Source organism: Haliotis rufescens, unplaced genomic scaffold (genome assembly GCF_023055435.1).
Source record: "Haliotis rufescens isolate VD_foot unplaced genomic scaffold, xgHalRufe1.0.p SCAF_10, whole genome shotgun sequence".
Classification (NCBI taxonomy): domain Eukaryota; kingdom Metazoa; phylum Mollusca; class Gastropoda; order Lepetellida; family Haliotidae; genus Haliotis; species Haliotis rufescens.
This window is the reverse complement of record NW_025963780.1, coordinates 4,390,077-4,411,071: the sequence shown is the minus strand read 5'-3', so window position 1 is coordinate 4,411,071 and position 20,995 is coordinate 4,390,077. Positions and strand designations below refer to the sequence as shown.

At 46.4% G+C, this 20,995-nt stretch overlaps 1 protein-coding gene across 1 annotated transcript in view; it reads left to right on the top strand.

Moving 5' to 3' along the window:
- Positions 1-19,102, top strand: part of LOC124148033 (putative sodium-coupled neutral amino acid transporter 11) — a 151,627-nt gene extending 132,525 nt beyond the window's left edge. Inside the window, exons 10-13 of the mRNA XM_048386624.1 lie at positions 6,343-6,504; positions 16,708-16,820; positions 17,262-17,399; positions 18,463-19,102. Coding sequence (XP_048242581.1) covers positions 6,343-6,504; positions 16,708-16,820; positions 17,262-17,399; positions 18,463-18,744 — 695 coding nt within the window. The 3' untranslated portion in view covers positions 18,745-19,102. The remainder of the gene's footprint in view (positions 1-6,342; positions 6,505-16,707; positions 16,821-17,261; positions 17,400-18,462) is intronic.
- Positions 19,103-20,995: the final 1,893 nt, after the last annotated feature.

The window sequence follows — 20,995 nt, the reverse complement described above, 5'->3', positions numbered from 1 at the left end:
TACATCACTAGATCAATGTATACGTCATGCAGGTTCTGTCATTGAAGGGTCGTGCTACATTACTAGATCAATCCATATGTCATGCAGGTTCTGTCATTGAGGGGTCGTGCTACATACCGTATTTTCTTGAGTATAGTGCGCACCCATGTATAATGCGCACCCCCCTCTAGCGGGTTCAATATTTTGGAAAAAAAGAAATTTGAATATTATGCGCAGAAATATTTTACACCGTACCCTTTCAGCGAAGTCCGGCAAACGAACGGGTGCTGAGAAACTTCGTCAGTACAAATTCGAAATTTGAGATAAAAAATCACCAGACATGTTTATTTACCGTTTAAATAGTATTTATTGTTCTGCTAGGCATTGTTTTATATTTAGGGATTAAGATTACCTTGCGTATTTTCTCGTAAACTAAGCTGGAAACAGCAATCAGCTGTACACACGTTTTCTTGGAATCGACCGGTGATTCAGTCAAGAGACACCCAATGATATAACTTTATAAGATTTTTAATGCAAGGATCGGCGACAATTGTATCTGAAACTATTTTATTTATCAGGAATAATATATTCCATTATTTTCTTAATTATATGCAACCTTTACTAAACATATTTAAAATAATAATAACCCTAAGCGAAGCAGCTGATCGCTATTCCCGGGTATTATTTTTTACATGGAACATGTCTGACCAGTCACCGTCAAGGCTCACGCGCACGTGATCACGTGATCGCGATAATTTCATGTTGACATAGAATCGTCAAACAAAAACAAATATGACTTTTAACGAGTCAAAGTATGTCATTTATGATATATGTATCGATTCTCTGTCAACTAAAGTTTGTTTCAAGGCATCAATAGCGGTATTCTGACCGTGGTTGCTGTTAATAACGGTGAGTTGTGCGATCTTCCGATCGCTTCACACACGATTTCGCCGAAATTAATAAAAACAATATTATAAGGAATTTTGAATAAAATCAATGAAATAAGTTACAAACATAAGTCCAGATATACAAAGAACACTTTTTATAGCCAGACAGTGTAATTACATGATTATTTTGCGTACTTCAGTATGGATTTGTTGACATGGTATTCCCGGTGTTTCATGCTCACGGTAATGTCTTTCCATGGGGGAAAAAAACATCCAAACTCATAATTCGTGTATAAAGCGCACCCCCTTCCACACAGCTGTGTTTTTTGGAAAAAAAGTGCGCACTATACTCAAGAAAATACGGTAACTAGATCAATGCATACGTCATGCAGGTTCTGTCATTGAAGGGTCATGCTACATTACCAGATTAATGCATACGTCATGCAGGTTCTGTCATTGAAGGGTCATGCTACATTACCAGATTAATGCATACGTCATGCAGGTTCTGTCATTGAGGGGTCGTGCTTTATTACCAGATCAAGGCATACGTCATGCAGGTTCTGTCATTGAAGGGTCATGCTACATTACCAGATTAATGCATACGTCATGCAGGTTCTGTCATTGAGGGGTCGTGCTTTATTACCAGATCAAGGCATACGTCATGCAGGTTCTGTCATTGAGGGGTCATGCTTTATTACCAGATCAAGGCATACGTCATGCAGGTTCTGTCATTGAAGGGTCATGCTACATTACCAGATTAATGCATACGTCATGCAGGTTCTGTCATTGAGGGGTCGTGCTTTATTACCAGATCAAGGCATACGTCATGCAGGTTCTGTCATTGAGGGGTCGTGCTACATAACTAGATCAATGCATACGTCGTGCAGGTTCTGTCATTGAAGGTTCATGCTACATTACCAGATTAATGCATACATCATGCAGGTTCTGTCATTGAAGGGTCATGCTACATTACCAGATTAATGCATACGTCATGCAGGTTCTGTCATTGAAGGGTCATGCTACATTACCAGATCAAGGCATACGTCATGCAGGTTCTGTCATTGAGGGGTTGTGCTATATTACCAGATCAAGGCATACGTCATGCAGGTTCTGTCATTGAGGGGTTGTGCTATATTACCAGATCAATGCATATGTCATGCAGGTTCTGTCATTGAAGGGTCATGCTACATTACCAGATCAAGGCATACGTCATGCAGGTTCTGTCATTGAAGGGTTGTGCTACATTACCAGATCAAGGCATACGTCATGCAGGTTCTGTCATTGAAGGGTCGTGCTACATTACTAGATCAATGCATATGTCATGCAGGTTCTGTCATTGAGGGGTTGTGCTATATTACCAGATCAAGGCATACGTCATGCAGGTTCTGTCATTGAAGGGTCGTGCTACATTACTAGATCAATGCATATGTCATGCAGGTTCTGTCATTGAAGGGTCGTGCTACATTACCAGATCAAGGCATACGTCATGCAGGTTCTGTCATTGAGGGGTTGTGCTATATTACCAGATCAAGGCATATGTCATGCAGGTTCTGTCATTGAGGGGTCGTGCTACATTACTAGATCAAGGCATATGTCATGCAGGTTCTGTCATTGAAGGGTCGTGCTACATTACCAGATCAAGGCATACGTCATGCAGGTTCTGTCATTGAAGGGTCATGCTACATTACTAGATCAATGCATATGTCATGCAGGTTCTGTCATTGAGGGGTCGTGCTATATTACCAGATCAAGGCATACGTCATGCAGGCTCTGTCATTGAGGGTTCGTGCTATATTACCAGATCAAGGCATACGTCATGCAGGCTCTGTCATTGAGGGTTCGTGCTATATTACCAGATCAAGGCATACGTCATGCAGATTCTGTCATTGAGGGGTCGTGCTATATTACCAGATCAAGGCATACATCATGCAGGTTCTGTCATTGAGGGGCCATGGAATGGCCTAGTAGTTCTAATGGCAGTTTGTCCAGCTGTAGGCCTGGGTTCGATTCCCTCTTTGACACACTGTGATAACACTGAAACACTGTCCACAGAGGTGCTAAACCCAACTCACTCACACACTGCATCAAACTTCACTGACAGTACACTCTGACTGACTCACTCTTACTTAAAAGTTTGTATTTTTTTATTCAAAGGTATTTTAACATGGTATTTTGAGATTGCATTCAATGTAATAATACAAAACTAAGAATAAAAACCTCTTCCTATTTTTTTGTCCTGAATCAGTGAAATATAGGTTACATCTACAATCCATAACAATTTATTAGTTACATATATTAATATGAATTTTGAAATTTTTAATTTAAATTTGGGAATTTTTAATGACATTGGCTGCAGACTTGGGCCGAGTATCGGCCTCTGAGCAGGTCTAGATAAATACCTGGTAAACATGGTAAATACGATGTGAATCGGTTGCCCCAATTGAACCATATGCACCCACCATTGATTGCATACTGCCCTGACCCGTCTAGACTGTTTATTAGCAATACTCTTTAAGAGTAATTGGATTTCCTATGGTTTTCATTAAGCTGAGTCAGTGGTTCATCAGATTGATGGCAGTGATGGCTGACTCAATGGAGTATACTCTGCGCAACTTGTCAATAACTTATTTACTTCACCAGGAACACTAGATGAGGTGATTAAGATGACATTACAGTACTCGTCACTCTGCTGAGCCTGTTATGGATATCACAAAAGTAATTGGACATTCGTTACAGATAATTTACGAGGGCATATCCAGTTACGTGTGCATTATTACTTTTAAATACAGCCTCAAGGTAACAAACTTCTGTGTAATCTGAGTTAAAAATACAGCCAGAAAATTTAAATAAATAAATGAAAATAAATGCGGCCAAACACCGTTGTGTCAAGTTGAAGGGACCTACGTGAATACTTCAAGTTACCCTCAGGTTCAAAACAACCGATGATGAATAAAGAAGGAATACACAGGGACCATGCTTTTATTTCGAGGCAAACTCAAGTTCAACAGTGTTTGACTACAACATAAATATACTGAATGGACATTTCTTGTAATCCACGACAATCCTTGTGCTTCGATGTCCATGCTGCATTTAAACTAACCCTTATGCTGGTACTACTTGTGTAGTTTGAGCAGTTTTATCATTGTAGCCGGTACATTTGTAATGCATGAGCTTAGAAAGAAGGTACGTAAACCGTCAATTCGCTTCAGATAATACAGTTGAAACAATGTGATGTCATAGCTGTATTTCAGTTTGGGATGGGGATGGTGTTACAGTATTCATCACATATCCTGGTGAATATGTCTGCTTCTCTAGGAGATGTTCTTGTATCCTGGTGAATATGTCTGCTTCTCTAGGAGATGTTCTTGTATCCTGGTGAATATGTCTGCTTCTTTAGATGTTCTTGTATCTTGGTGAACATGTCTGCTTCTCTAGGAGATGTTCTTGTATCCTGGTTAATATGTCTGCTTCTCTAGGTGATGTTCTTGTATCCTGGTTAATATGTCTGCTTCTCTAGGAGACGTTCTTGTATCCTGGTGAATATGTCTGCTTCTTTAGATGTTCTTGTATCTTGGTGAATATGTCTGCTTCTCTAGGATATGTTCTTGTATCTTGGTGAACGTGTCTGCTTCTCTATGAGATGTTCTTGTATCCTGGTGAATATGTCTGCTTCTCTAGGAGATGTTCTTGTATCCTGGTTAATATGTCTGTTTCTCTAGGAGACGTTCTTGTATCCTGGTGAATATGTCTGCTTCTTTAGATGTTCTTGTATCTTGGTGAATATGTCTGCTTCTCTAGGATATGTTCTTGTATCTTGGTGAACGTGTCTGCTTCTCTATGAGATGTTCTTGTATCCTGGTGAATATGTCTGCTTCTCTAGGAGATGTTCTTGTATCCTGGTGAATATGTCTGCTTCTCTAGGAGATGTTCTTGTATCCTGGTGAACATGTCTGCTTCTCTAGGAGATGTTCTTGTATCCTGGTGAATATGTCTGCTTCTCTAGGTGATGTTCTTGTATCCTGGTGAATGTGTCTGCTTCTCTAGGAGACGTTCTTGTATCCTGGTGAATATGTCTGCTTCTGTAGATGTTCTTGTATCCTGGTGAATATGTCTGCTTCTCTAGGAGATGTTCTTGTATCCTGGTGAATATGTCTGCTTCTCTAGGAGATGTTCTTGTATCCTGGTGAATATGTCTGCTTCTCGAGGAGATGTTCTTGTATCCTGGTGAATATGTCTGCTTCTCTAGGAGATATTCTTGTATCCTGGTGAATATGTCTGCTTCTCTAGAAGATGTTCTTGTATCCTGGTGAATATGTCTGCTTCTCTAGGAGATGTTCTTGTATCCTGGTGAAGTGTCTGCTTTTCTCGGAGATGTTCTTGTATCCTGGTGAATATGTCTGCTTCTCTAGGTGATGTTCTTGTATCCTGGTGAATATGTCTGCTTCTCTAGGTGATGTTCTTGTATCCTGGTGAATATGTCTGCTTCTCTAGGAGATGTTCTTGTATCCTGGTGAAGTGTCTGCTTTTCTCGGAGATGTTCTTGTATCCTGGTGAATATGTCTGCTTCTCTAGGAGATGTTCTTGTATCCTGGTGAATATGTCTGCTTCTCTAGGTGATGTTCTTGTATCCTGGTGAATGTGTCTGCTTCTCTAGGAGACGTTCTTGTATCCTGGTGAATATGTCTGCTTCTGTAGATGTTCTTGTATCCTGGTGAATATGTCTGCTTCTCTATGAGATGTTCTTGTATCCTGGTGAATATGTCTGCTTCTGCAGATGTTCTTGTATCCTGGTAAATATGTCTGCTTCTCTAGGAGATGTTCTTGTATCCTGGTGAATATGTCTGCTTCTCTAGGAGTTGATCTTGTATCCTGGTGAATATGTCTGCTTCTCTAGGAGATGTTCTTGTATCCTGGTGAATATGTCTGCTTCTCTAGGAGATGTTCTTGTATCCTGGTGAATATGTCTGCTTCTCTAGGTGATGTTCTTGTATCCTGGTGAATATGTCTGCTTCTCTAGGAGTTGATCTTGTATCCTGGTGAATATGTCTGCTTCTCTAGGAGATGTTCTTGTATCCTGGTGAATATGTCTGCTTCTCTAGGAGTTGATCTTGTATCCTGGTGAATATGTCTGCTTCTCTAGGAGATGTTCTTGTATCCTGGTGAACATGTCTGCTTCTCTAGGAGATGTTCTTGTATCCTGGTGAATGTGTCTGCTTCTCTAGGTGATGTTCTTGTATCCTGGTGAATATGTCTGCTTCTCTAGGAGATGTTCTTGTATCCTGGTGAATATGTCTGCTTCTCTAGGAGATGTTCTTGTATCCTGGTGAATATGTCTGCTTCTCTAGGAGATGTTCTTGTATCCTGGTGAATGTGTCTGCTTCTCTAGGTGATGTTCTTGTATCCTGGTGAATATGTTCTTGTATCATGATTAATATATATCTGCTGCTTACAGAATGTTCTCTCTGATATGTTCCAGCGTACATGTGTCATCATAACACATTCCTGATTCACTCGTCCCTGGAGAACCCAACAACTCAGAGATGGGGCTTCGTTACGCATTTCAGTGTCATCTTCGCCATGTTCATGTGCCTCGTTCTAGGAATTGTGGGATACCTGTCCTTCACCGGGTTGACGCAAGGTGAGTTCTCCATGCTCGTGTTCGTTTGCCTTGGGAGATTAGGTTTCCTCAAGGGCATTGCAGGGGACAATGCTTGCCCTTAGTGAAATCATTCCCAGTGAAACCCAATGTCCCCAATGAGGGCATTTCATGGTAGAATAGGTCCCGAGTGCCCATGCTTGTCTCATAGGGCATTTCAGGTGAGAATAGGTCCCCAGTGCCAAATGCTTGTCTCACAGGGCATTCCAGGTGAGAATAGGTCCCCCGTGCCCATGCTTGTCTCACAGGGCATTCCAGGTGAGAATAGGTCCCCGGTGCCCATGCTTGTCTCACAGAGCATCCCAGGTGAGAATAGGTCCCCAGTGCCCCATGCTTGTCTCACAGGGCATTCCATGGTAGAATAGGTCCCGATTGACCCATGCTTGTCTCACAGGGCATTCCATGGTAGAATAGGTCCCGAGTGCCTCATGCTAGTCTCACTATGCATTCCAGGAGAGAATAGGTCCCCTGTGACCCATGCTTGTCTCACAGGGCATTCCATGGTAGAATAGGTCCCGAGTGCCTCACGCTAGTCTCACTATGCATTCCAGAAGAGAATAGGTCCCCTGTGACCCATGCTTGTCTCATAGGTCATTCCATGGTAGAATAGGTCCTGAGTGCCTCATGCTTGTCTCATAGGGCATTCCAGGAGAGAATAGGTCCCCTGTGACCCATGCTTGTCTCATAGGGCATTCCAGGTGAGAATAGGTCCCGAGTGCCCCATGCTTGTCTCACAGGGCATTCCATGGTAGAATAGGTCCCGAGTGCCCCATGCTTGTCTCACAGGGCATTCCATGGTAGAATAGGTCCCGAGTGCCTCATGCTAGTCTCACTATGCATTCCATGGTTGAATAGGTCCCCTGTGACCCATGCTTGTCTCATAGGGCATTCCATGGTAGAATAGGTCCCGAGTGCCTCATGCTTGTCTCACTATGCATTCCAGGAGAGAATAGGTCCCCTGTGACCCATGCTTGTCTCATAGGGCATTCCAGGTGAGAATAGGTCCCGAGTGCCTCATGCTTGTCTCACTATGCATTCCAGGTGAGAATAGGTCCCCAGTGCCCATGCTTGTCTCACAGGGCATTCCAGGTGAGAATAGGTCCCCAGTGCCCATGCTTGTCTCACAGAGCATCCCAGGTGAGAATAGGTCCCCAGTGCCCCATGCTTGTCTCACAGGGCATTCCAGGTGAGAATAGGTCCCCAGTGCCCATGCTTGTCTCACAGAGCATCCCAGGTGAGAATAGGTCCCCAGTGCCCCATGCTTGTCTCACAGGGCATTCCAGGTGAGATTAGGTCCCGAGTGCCCCATGCTTGTCTCACAGGGCATTCCATGGTAGAATAGGTCCCGAGTGCCTCATGCTAGTCTCACTATGCATTCCAGGAGAGAATAGGTCCCCTGTGACCCATGCTTGTCTCATAGGGCATTCCAGGAGAGAATAGGTCCCCTGTGACCCATGCTTGTCTCATAGGGCATTCCAGGTGAGAATAGGTCCCCAGTGCCCCATGCTTGTCTCATAGGGCATTCCATGGTAGAATAGGTCCCCAGTGCCTCATGCTTGTCTCACTATGCATTCAAGGAGAGAATAGGTCCCCTGTGACCCATGCTTGTCTCATAGGGCATTCCATGGTAGAATAGGTCCCGAGTGCCTCATGCTTGTCTCATAGGGCATTCCATGGTAGAATAGGTCCTGAGTGCCTCATGCTAGTCTCACTATGCATTCCAGGAGAGAATAGGTCCCCAGTGACCCATGCTTGTCTCATAGGGCATTCCATGGTAGAATAGGTCCTGAGTGCCTCATGCTTGTCTCACTATGCATTCCAGGAGAGAATAGGTCCCCTGTGACCAATGCTTGTCTCATAGGGCATTCCAGGAGAGAATAGGTCCCCTGTGACCCATGCTTGTCTCATAGGGCATTCCAGGTGAGAATAGGTCCCCAGTGCCCCATGCTTGTCTCATAAGGCATTCCATGGTTGAATAGGTCCTGTGTGCCTCATGCTTGTCTCACTATGCATTCAAGGAGAGAATAGGTCCCCTGTGACCCATGCTTGTCTCATAGGGCATTCCATGGTAGAATAGGTCCCGAGTGCCTCATGCTAGTCTCACTATGCATTCCAGGAGAGAATAGGTCCCCAGTGCCCATGCTTGTCTCACAGGGCATTCCTGGTGAGAATAGGTCGCCTGTGACCCATGCTTGTCTCACTATGCATTCCAGGTGAGAATAGGTCCCCAGTGCCCATGCTTGTCTCACAGGGCATTCCAGGTGAGAATAGGTCCCCAGTGCCCATGCTTGTCTCACAGAGCATCCCAGGTGAGAATAGGTCCCCAGTGCCCCATGCTTGTCTCACAGGGCATTCCAGGTGAGAATAGGTCCCCAGTGCCCATGCTTGTCTCACAGAGCATCCCAGGTGAGAATAGGTCCCCAGTGCCCCATGCTTGTCTCACAGGGCATTCCAGGTGAGAATAGGTCCCGAGTGCCCCATGCTTGTCTCACAGGGCATTCCATGGTAGAATAGGTCCCGAGTGCCTCATGCTAGTCTCACTATGCATTCCAGGAGAGAATAGGTCCCCTGTGACCCATGCTTGTCTCATAGGGCATTCCAGGAGAGAATAGGTCCCCTGTGACCCATGCTTGTCTCATAGGGCATTCCAGGTGAGAATAGGTCCCCAGTGCCCCATGCTTGTCTCATAGGGCATTCCATGGTAGAATAGGTCCCCAGTGCCTCATGCTTGTCTCACTATGCATTCAAGGAGAGAATAGGTCCCCTGTGACCCATGCTTGTCTCATAGGGCATTCCATGGTAGAATAGGTCCCGAGTGCCTCATGCTTGTCTCATAGGGCATTCCATGGTAGAATAGGTCCTGAGTGCCTCATGCTAGTCTCACTATGCATTCCAGGAGAGAATAGGTCCCCAGTGACCCATGCTTGTCTCATAGGGCATTCCATGGTAGAATAGGTCCTGAGTGCCTCATGCTTGTCTCACTATGCATTCCAGGAGAGAATAGGTCCCCTGTGACCCATGCTTGTCTCATAGGGCATTCCAGGAGAGAATAGGTCCCCTGTGACCCATGCTTGTCTCATAGGGCATTCCAGGTGAGAATAGGTCCCCAGTGCCCCATGCTTGTCTCATAAGGCATTCCATGGTTGAATAGGTCCCCTGTGCCTCATGCTTGTCTCACTATGCATTCAAGGAGAGAATAGGTCCCCTGTGACCCATGCTTGTCTCATAGGGCATTCCATGGTAGAATAGGTCCCGAGTGCCTCATGCTAGTCTCACTATGCATTCCAGGAGAGAATAGGTCCCCAGTGCCCCATGCTTGTCTCACAGGGCATTCCAGGTGAGAATAGGTCCCCAGTGATCCATGCTTGTCTCACAGGGCATTCCATGGTAGAATAGGTCCCGAGTGCCCCATGCTTGTCTCACAGGGCATTCCATGGTAGAATAGGTCCCCAGTGCCCCATGCTTGTCTCACAGGGCATTCCATGGTAGAATAGGTCCCGAGTGCCCCATGCTTGTCTCACAGGGCATTCCATGGTAGAATAGGTCCCGAGTGCCCCTGCTTGTCTCACAGGGCATTCCAGGTGAGAATAGGTCCCCAGTGACCCATGCTTGTCTCACAGGGCATTCCATGGTAGAATAGGTCCCCAGTGCCTCATGCTTGTCTCACTATGCATTCAAGGAGAGAATAGGTCCCCTGTGACCCATGCTTGTCTCATAGGGCATTCCATGGTAGAATAGGTCCTGAGTGCCTCATGCTTGTCTCATAGGGCATTCCATGGTAGAATAGGTCCTGAGTGCCTCATGCTAGTCTCACTATGCATTCCAGGAGAGAATAGGTCCCCAGTGACCCATGCTTGTCTCATAGGGCATTCCATGGTAGAATAGGTCCTGAGTGCCTCATGCTTGTCTCACTATGCATTCCAGGAGAGAATAGGTCCCCAGTGCCCATGCTTGTCTCACAGGGCATTCCAGGTGAGAATAGGTCCCCAGTGCCCCATGCTTGTATCACAGGGCATTCCAGGTGAGAATAGGTCCCCTGTGACCCATGCTTGTCTCATAGGGCATTTCAGGTGAGAATAGGTTCCCAGTGCCCCATGCTTGTCTCACAGGGCATTCCAGGTGAGAATAGGTCCCCAGTGATCCATGCTTGTCTCACAGGGCATTCCATGGTAGAATAGGTCCCGAGTGCCCCATGCTTGTCTCACAGGGCATTCCATGGTAGAATAAGTCCCGAGTGCCCCATGCTTGTCTCACAGGGCATTCCATTGTAGAATAAGTCCCGAGTGCCCCATGATTGTCTCACAGGGCATTCCATGGTAGAATAGGTCCCCAGTGCCCCATGCTTGTCTCACAGGGCATTCCAGGTGAGAATAGGTCCCCAGTGCCCCATGCTTGTCTCACAGGGCATTCCAGGTGAGAATAGGTCCCCAGTGATCCATGCTTGTCTCACAGGGCATTCCATGGTAGAATAGGTCCCGAGTGCCCCATGCTTGTCTCACAGGGCATTCCATGGTAGAATAGGTCCCCAGTGCCCCATGCTTGTCTCACAGGGCATTCCATGGTAGAATAGGTCCCCAGTGCCCCATGCTTCTCACAGGGCATTCCATGGTAGAATAGGTCCCGAGTGCCCCTGCTTGTCTCACAGGGCATTCCAGGTGAGAATAGGTCCCCAGTGCCCCATGCTTGTCTCACAGGGCATTCCATGGTAGAATAGGTCCCCAGTGCCTCATGCTTGTCTCACTATGCATTCAAGGAGAGAATAGGTCCCCTGTGACCCATGCTTGTCTCATAGGGCATTCCATGGTAGAATAGGTCCCGAGTGCCTCATGCTTGTCTCATAGGGCATTCCATGGTAGAATAGGTCCTGAGTGCCTCATGCTAGTCTCACTATGCATTCCAGGAGAGAATAGGTCCCCAGTGACCCATGCTTGTCTCATAGGGCATTCCATGGTAGAATAGGTCCTGAGTGCCTCATGCTTGTCTCACTATGCATTCCAGGAGAGAATAGGTCCCCAGTGCCCATGCTTGTCTCACAGGGCATTCCAGGTGAGAATAGGTCCCCAGTGCCTCATGCTTGTCTCACAGGGCATTCCAGGTGAGAATAGGTCCCCTGTGACCCATGCTTGTCTCATAGGGCATTTCAGGTGAGAATAGGTTCCCAGTGCCCCATGCTTGTCTCACAGGGCATTCCAGGTGAGAATAGGTCCCCAGTGATCCATGCTTGTCTCACAGGGCATTCCATGGTAGAATAGGTCCCGAGTGCCCCATGCTTGTCTCACAGGGCATTCCATGGTAGAATAGGTCCCGAGTGCCCCATGCTTGTCTCACAGGGCATTCCATGGTAGAATAGGTCCCCAGTGCCCCATGCTTGTCTCACAGGGCATTCCATGGTAGAATAGGTCCCCAGTGCCCCATGCTTGTCTCACAGGGCATTCCATGGTAGAATAGGTCCCGAGTGCCCATGCTTGTCTCACAGGGCATTCCAGGTGAGAATAGGTCCCCAGTGCCCCATGCTTGTCTCACAGGGCATTCCATGGTAGAATAGGTCCCCAGTGCCCATGCTTGTCTCATAGGGCATTTCAGGTGAGAATAAGTTCCCAGTGCCCCATGCTTGTCTCACAGGGCATTCCATGGTAGAATTGGTCCCCTGTGACCCATGCTTGTCTCATAGGGCATTTCAGGTGAGAATAGGTTCCCAGTGCCCCATGCTTGTCTCACAGGGCATTCCATGGTAGAATAAGTCCCGAGTGCCCCATGCTTGTCTCACAGGGCATTCCATTGTAGAATAAGTCCCGAGTGCCCCATGCTTGTCTCACAGGGCATTCCATGGTAGAATAGGTCCCCAGTGCCCCATGCTTGTCTCACAGGGCATTCCAGGTGAGAATAGGTCCCCAGTGCCCCATGCTTGTCTCACAGGGCATTCCATGGTAGAATAGGTCCCCAGTGCCCATGCTTGTCTCACAGGGCATTCCATGGTAGAATAGGTCCTGAGTGCCTCATGCTTGTCTCACTATGCATTCCAGGAGAGAATAGGTCCCCAGTGCCCATGCTTGTCTCACAGGGCATTCCAGGTGAGAATAGGTCCCCAGTGCCCCATGCTTGTCTCACAGGGCATTCCAGGTGAGAATAGGTCCCCTGTGACCCATGCTTGTCTCATAGGGCATTTCAGGTGAGAATAGGTTCCCAGTGCCCCATGCTTGTCTCACAGGGCATTCCAGGTGAGAATAGGTCCCCAGTGATCCATGCTTGTCTCACAGGGCATTCCATGGTAGAATAGGTCCCGAGTGCCCCATGCTTGTCTCACAGGGCATTCCATGGTAGAATAGGTCCCCTGTGACCCATGCTTGTCTCATAGGGCATTTCAGGTGAGAATAGGTTCCCAGTGCCCCATGCTTGTCTCACAGGGCATTCCAGGTGAGAATAGGTCCCCAGTGATCCATGCTTGTCTCACAGGGCATTCCATGGTAGAATAGGTCCCGAGTGCCCCATGCTTGTCTCACAGGGCATTCCATGGTAGAATAAGTCCCGAGTGCCCCATGCTTGTCTCACAGGGCATTCCATTGTAGAATAAGTCCCGAGTGCCCCATGATTGTCTCACAGGGCATTCCATGGTAGAATAGGTCCCCAGTGCCCCATGCTTGTCTCACAGGGCATTCCAGGTGAGAATAGGTCCCCAGTGCCCCATGCTTGTCTCACAGGGCATTCCAGGTGAGAATAGGTCCCCAGTGATCCATGCTTGTCTCACAGGGCATTCCATGGTAGAATAGGTCCCGAGTGCCCCATGCTTGTCTCACAGGGCATTCCATGGTAGAATAGGTCCCGAGTGCCCCATGCTTGTCTCACAGGGCATTCCATGGTAGAATAGGTCCCCAGTGCCCCATGCTTGTCTCACAGGGCATTCCATGGTAGAATAGGTCCCGAGTGCCCCTGCTTGTCTCACAGGGCATTCCAGGTGAGAATAGGTCCACAGTGCCCCATGCTTGTCTCACAGGGCATTCCATGGTAGAATAGGTCCCCAGTGCCTCATGCTTGTCTCACTATGCATTCAAGGAGAGAATAGGTCCCCTGTGACCCATGCTTGTCTCATAGGGCATTCCATGGTAGAATAGGTCCCGAGTGCCTCATGCTTGTCTCATAGGGCATTCCATGGTAGAATAGGTCCTGAGTGCCTCATGCTAGTCTCACTATGCATTCCAGGAGAGAATAGGTCCCCAGTGACCCATGCTTGTCTCATAGGGCATTCCATGGTAGAATAGGTCCTGAGTGCCTCATGCTTGTCTCACTATGCATTCCAGGAGAGAATAGGTCCCCAGTGCCCATGCTTGTCTCACAGGGCATTCCAGGTGAGAATAGGTCCCCAGTGCCTCATGCTTGTCTCACAGGGCATTCCAGGTGAGAATAGGTCCCCTGTGACCCATGCTTGTCTCATAGGGCATTTCAGGTGAGAATAGGTTCCCAGTGCCCCATGCTTGTCTCACAGGGCATTCCAGGTGAGAATAGGTCCCCAGTGATCCATGCTTGTCTCACAGGGCATTCCATGGTAGAATAGGTCCCGAGTGCCCCATGCTTGTCTCACAGGGCATTCCATGGTAGAATAGGTCCCGAGTGCCCCATGCTTGTCTCACAGGGCATTCCATGGTAGAATAGGTCCCCAGTGCCCCATGCTTGTCTCACAGGGCATTCCATGGTAGAATAGGTCCCCAGTGCCCCATGCTTGTCTCACAGGGCATTCCATGGTAGAATAGGTCCCGAGTGCCCATGCTTGTCTCACAGGGCATTCCAGGTGAGAATAGGTCCCCAGTGCCCCATGCTTGTCTCACAGGGCATTCCATGGTAGAATAGGTCCCGAGTGCCCATGCTTGTCTCATAGGGCATTTCAGGTGAGAATAGGTTCCCAGTGCCCCATGCTTGTCTCACAGGGCATTCCATGGTAGAATTGGTCCCCTGTGACCCATGCTTGTCTCATAGGGCATTTCAGGTGAGAATAGGTTCCCAGTGCCCCATGCTTGTCTCACAGGGCATTCCATGGTAGAATTGGTCCCCTGTGACCCATGCTTGTCTCATAGGGCATTTCAGGTGAGAATAGGTTCCCAGTGCCCCATGCTTGTCTCACAGGGCATTCCATGGTAGAATAAGTCCCGAGTGCCCCATGCTTGTCTCACAGGGCATTCCATTGTAGAATAAGTCCCGAGTGCCCCATGCTTGTCTCACAGGGCATTCCATGGTAGAATAGGTCCCCAGTGCCCCATGCTTGTCTCACAGGGCATTCCAGGTGAGAATAGGTCCCCAGTGCCCCATGCTTGTCTCACAGGGCATTCCATGGTAGAATAGGTCCCCAGTGCCCATGCTTGTCTCACAGGGCATTCCATGGTAGAATAGGTCCTGAGTGCCTCATGCTTGTCTCACTATGCATTCCAGGAGAGAATAGGTCCCCAGTGCCCATGCTTGTCTCACAGGGCATTCCAGGTGAGAATAGGTCCCCAGTGCCCCATGCTTGTCTCACAGGGCATTCCAGGTGAGAATAGGTCCCCTGTGACCCATGCTTGTCTCATAGGGCATTTCAGGTGAGAATAGGTTCCCAGTGCCCCATGCTTGTCTCACAGGGCATTCCAGGTGAGAATAGGTCCCCAGTGATCCATGCTTGTCTCACAGGGCATTCCATGGTAGAATAGGTCCCGAGTGCCCCATGCTTGTCTCACAGGGCATTCCATGGTAGAATAGGTCCCCAGTGCCCCATGCTTGTCTCACAGGGCATTCCATGGTAGAATAGGTCCCCAGTGCCCCATGCTTGTCTCACAGGGCATTCCATGGTAGAATAGGTCCCCAGTGCCCCATGCTTGTCTCACAGGGCATTCCATGGTAGAATAGGTCCCGAGTGCCCCTGCTTGTCTCACAGGGCATTCCAGGTGAGAATAGGTCCCCAGTGCCCCATGCTTGTCTCACAGGGCATTCCATGGTAGAATAGGTCCCCAGTGCCCATGCTTGTCTCATAGGGCATTTCAGGTGAGAATAGGTTCCCAGTGCCCCATGCTTGTCTCACAGGGCATTCCATGGTAGAATAGGTCCCCTGTGACCCATGCTTGTCTCATAGGGCATTTCAGGTGAGAATAGGTTCCCAGTGCCCCATGCTTGTCTCACAGGGCATTCCATGGTAGAATAAGTCCCCTGTGACCCATGCTTGTCTCACAGGGCATTCCATTGTAGAATAAGTCCCGAGTGCCCCATGCTTGTCTCACAGGGCATTCCATGGTAGAATAGGTCCCCAGTGCCCCATGCTTGTCTCACAGGGCATTCCAGGTGAGAATAGGTCCCCAGTGCCCCATGCTTGTCTCACAGGGCATTCCATGGTAGAATAGGTCCCCAGTGCCCATGCTTGTCTCACAGGGCATTCCATGGTAGAATAGGTCCCGAGTGCCCATGCTTGTCTCACAGGGCATTCCATGGTAGAATAGGTCCCCAGTGCCCCATGCTTGTCTCACAGGGCATTCCATGGTAGAATAGGTCCCCAGTGCCCCATGCTTGTCTCATAGGGCATTCCATGGTAGAATAGGTCCCGAGTGCCCCATGCTTGTCTCACAGGGCATTCCAGGTGAGAATAGGTCCCTAGTGACCCATGCTTGTCTTCTCAAGTGAAATTCACAATAGAAACGGTACCTCACCATGCTTATCATAATAAGATCAAGTTAATTGACATGGCTGATTGTATATCATCCTACCCCAAGTGGGTGGATCAGTGCTCATGCAATCAGCCACTGGTTTATCATCAAACATTCACAGGCCGCCGTGGTATAGCTGGAACATTGCTCCCTACTGCATAAAACAACATGCACACCCTCTCTGTTGAAAATCAGTCAGTGTATACATTTCAGGATCCAGTGTTTATTGGAGTTACTGGGGGCTAGATGGCCCAGTCATCTAAGGCACTGCGATTCGCTGTGCAGAGTTGTGTCCCTTGGGCACACGAGAAACCTATGATTGTGGGTTCTAATCCTGGTTCAATTATGTTTCTAGGTTTGTCAGCATCATACCTGTGCTCTTGGGTTCCACATCTGAGACCTGCATCACTTCGGGCTTTCCTCCCACATTAAGCTGACAAGCCACGATATAACTGTGACACTGTTAAAAGCGGCGTTAAACCCGACTCACTCACTGTTGGAGTTACTCTGTATGAACACTATGTTTCAGGTGACCTGCTAGAGAACTACTGTCATGACGACATTCTGATGAACATTGTGAGAATTGCCTTCGCCATCACCATCATGCTTACCTACCCTGTGGAGTGCTTCGTCACGAGAGAGGTAGAAAATAGGTCTCGTCCATCATATCCAGTGTTATGTGTCGATTCCAAAATTGAACCAATATGTTAATCCTGAAATCTGTACGTAATAGAACCAACAAATGGTATACATGGTATACAATCAACAAATTACAACAATTACATTAAGTTAGAAATGAATACAAATTACTGCATAGCAATTACAATGGCAGTGAACAATAGAGTGGTTGTACAATATTCCGTGGCAATATATAATAAGATGGCTGTGGTCAGTATCAAATACAATTACAGAGCTGATAGCAAAAGTCCGGCGAAAAGTTAGGCAGGGAATCAGGGATGATGAGTGATCCTCACATGAAAGCTAGTTCCAAAGCCATGAAAATGTGTGTGTCTCATCACTCACTGACCACTCACTCACTTGCCGATCTCCCATCACTCACTCACTCTGTCTCTATATTGGCAGGTTGTAGAGAACGCTGTCTTCCCGGCCAACCCTCCTACACCGCTGTGGAGACACATCACCATCACCGTCATCATCGTGTTCCTCACAGGTGCCGTCTCCATGGCAACAGACTGCCTCGGAATTGTTCTTGAGCTCAATGTAAGTAAATCAGAAACTAATAAACAATTATAGTGAGAATCCCCAATGTTGGAGTTTTAACCTATTTATTCTCTCAGTCAACAAGATTTAGTAAACATGATTATGAAATTTGTTAATATAGGTCAAAATGAACATAATTCTAACTGGAAAACTGTCACCCACGTCTCAAAATATTAAGAACTGAGTTATGGTTTCTGATAAAAAAAACCTGCATATTATGAGGGGGGATATAGTCGTCATCTGATCTAACTGTCCTTCCCTCATCTACCCAATTTTCCATCCGTATTTCATTTCCGGAGCATAACGGAGGAAAGACTTTTCATCCAAACTTTGGACATGTATTAACCAGAGGTTGAAGTGGTTCCAGGGGCGGTTGGGTAGCCTAGTGGTTAATGTGTTCGCTCGTCACGCTGAAGACCCGGGTTCGATTCCCGACATGGGTACAATGTGTGAAGACAATTTCTGGTGTTCCCCGCCAGGATATTGCTGAAATATTGCTAAAAGCGGTGTAAAACCACACTCACTCACTGAAGTGGTTCCTATGCCTATTGGGGGGGCCAGGGGGATTAATCATCTTCTATTGACTCTTGTTAGTTAGAATGAATGCTTGTCTTGGTCCTTTGAACGGCAAGAGTTGCCTCCCTTTCCATATCAATGTACTTCAGAGCTTTATCACTAAACTTTGCATTTGTTGGTTGTAGTTCTGGGTTAGAACAGGTCTCCAGTAATCTATGCTGGTCAAAGAGGCGACCAAATGTTTGAATAAAGATAAAGCTTCAGTCAACTGCAAAAAATGATCGTTTTATACTTGTATCTAAATATTTTTTGCTAGGGCTACGGTCAAACCATTCCCAATCGGACATTTTGTACCAATCTCTTGAGTCCGACAGCGGGTGCCCAGGTAGGATCAGGTAAAAGGGGGTTGGGTACCCGGGTTGTAAACTTTGACGTGTCCCAGCCCTAATGGAAAGGGAGGTAACTCTTGTCATTCATTCAGGATGACAAACCAGCCAAGATTCACAAGTGATGACAACCCTGCCTCTGCATCTTCTGCTTGTTTCAGGGGGTACTCGCAGCAGCCCCTTTGGCTTACATCATCCCTTCTCTCAGCGTCATGCGACTCCGACAGGAAGCAATGTTCTCAAGGGCAAACATCGGACCCATGGTCGTGGCGACGTTCGGCATTCTGGTGGCCATCATTGGCTTCATCATGGCGATGATCAACCTCGCCCGCGGTTCCACGTGCAGTCATGGAGAAGATATGCCTTATTGTTCTACGCATATCAACATGTCCTATCCGCTTGAGCCGATATTTCCAGTCAAAAGCACCACACCACTCGCATGATTTGTTTAGTGGATATATCAAACATACAAATTATTTATCATCAGACATGAAACATTTCAAATAATATTATGAAATTCTATTTACATATACACAGAAATATTGTAAATACTCTTCTGTGATTCAAATTGTGTTGATATTTTCCATGATCAGATCGCTTGAAAGGACATTCAGTGTAGCTGTTCTGTGTTAATGTAAGTGAGGCCAGTAGCTGTTTAGAAAACTTGCTGGATCATCATATTCTGGGAACTGCTGATGCACGCCATTTCCAATTTTGAACAATCTCGTTAAAATCAGATCTTAGTTCTCGCTGCCGCTAAACAAAGATCTGAGGACATCCCATTTGGGGTCACGTCAGAATGACCTTTCATCCGACCAATCAGAGCGTCGCTTACCAGATGAACGTGACAGTCGGAATGTGATTTCTAATCATGCAACCTCGAAAACTTTAACACAGGGTATTCCGAACCATAGTAACAGGCTTAACGACTGAATCCATACAATCTAGACCATCTATTAGCCATTCAAGAATGTTCTTCAGTTCAGGTTTCAAATTTGTAATCGAGAATTTGTCAAAATATGTTTTGAAGCGTAGTTGCCAATTTTAAATTTGTGCTGTAAAGCACAAGAAAGCTGCCTTCTGATTGGCTAATGTCGACTTCTTGTCAGTCATTCCATTGGTCGGTCAAAGTTTGCGCAAGGTCGGTAGCGAGAACTAAGATCTGATTTTAATCAGATTTGAATTCTGAACAAACTCTTTTTAGGATTTTGGTAAAATAGATCTACTGATTGTGATGTGTAGCATTTGTTAAATGTCCTATTTATTTTAAATTTCACAGAAACACTTCATATTATTTATACAGATTTTTTCATGGATATTTGTCCAAACGGTATCAGTTTGAGTTAGTTCTAAACAGCAAGTATTCTGCTGCCAATAGAGTTTGTGTTGCCAGTTTTATTGTTAGATCACAACATGGAGGCCGAAATACCTCTACATCACATGATCTCTCGATGGTGATATGATCTCAGTGTGATATGATCTATTCATGATGATATTATATCTCACTGGTGATAATCTCTGAACATTGATATGATTTCGCCATGGAGATATGATTCTCAATGCTGATAGTAAAAATATTATCTCTTAGTAATTAGTGATTTGATCTCTGCATGGTGATTTGAGATCTCAATGTTATTATTAATCTGTGGTGATATGATCTCTCCATGGTGATAACACTAAAAAACCAGGTCCCTGATCCATTCTTCTTCCACTGCCTTCTGATCTCATGACTGCAGTGATGTGTGAATACCGTATTCGACGTAATACGCGCCCAGGGCGCTCTCAAAATGAGAAAATTATTTTGGTGAAAAAAAGATACATTTCGTGGTTTATGCTGACAGCCTGAAATGTTTATGTTCGACAGATATATTTTTCCAGAATTTAATTGCCCATAATTAAGGGTGCATATAACACACGAGTGCATATTATATGCGAATAAATAAGTCTTGTGTACATTGATCAATCGGAAGGGGTGCTAACTGGGATTGTTCACTAGCCAATATATTAGCAAATATTGCTGTGGGCGCTAATTAGTGCGGGGCGCTTATTACGTCGAATAAGGTACTTTCAAATCATGACGTTAGAATATCTTTCCACTGAAAGAGAAATCTTCTTGTGATCGTTGTGATATGATTTAGCTAAAGTGCTTGATCAATCAACAGAGATATCATTCATCCTTGATGGAACAATTTATCTGTGTGGAACTGTGATTTCTCCCAATACAATGTGATATATGATACATTCACTCACTCACTCTGTTCTGAGGTGTTGAGGTAATCTAGTGGTTGAAGCATTCCTTGTCAAGCTGAAGACCCAGGTTCTATTCTATATTGAATACAGTGTATGAAGCCTTTTGTTCCCTCATTGTGACATGGCTGGAATATTGCTAAAACTGGCATCAAACCCTACTCACTCACTTTCCACTGATCTGATCTATCCCCAATTAGGAACCTTGGATAGTTAACATGGTCTTGGATAGTGGACACGGTCTAGGATAGTGGATCAAGATTTAGATCGTTGACATGGTCTAGGATAGTGAACACGGTCTAGGATAGTGAACACGGTCTAGGATAGTTAACACGGTCTAGGAAAGTGAAGACAGTCTAGGTTAGTGAACTCGGTCTAGGATAGTGGACCCAGGTAACCCAAGTGCTGCATCATGCAGTGCAGAGTTAGCTCCCTTAGCATTACCTG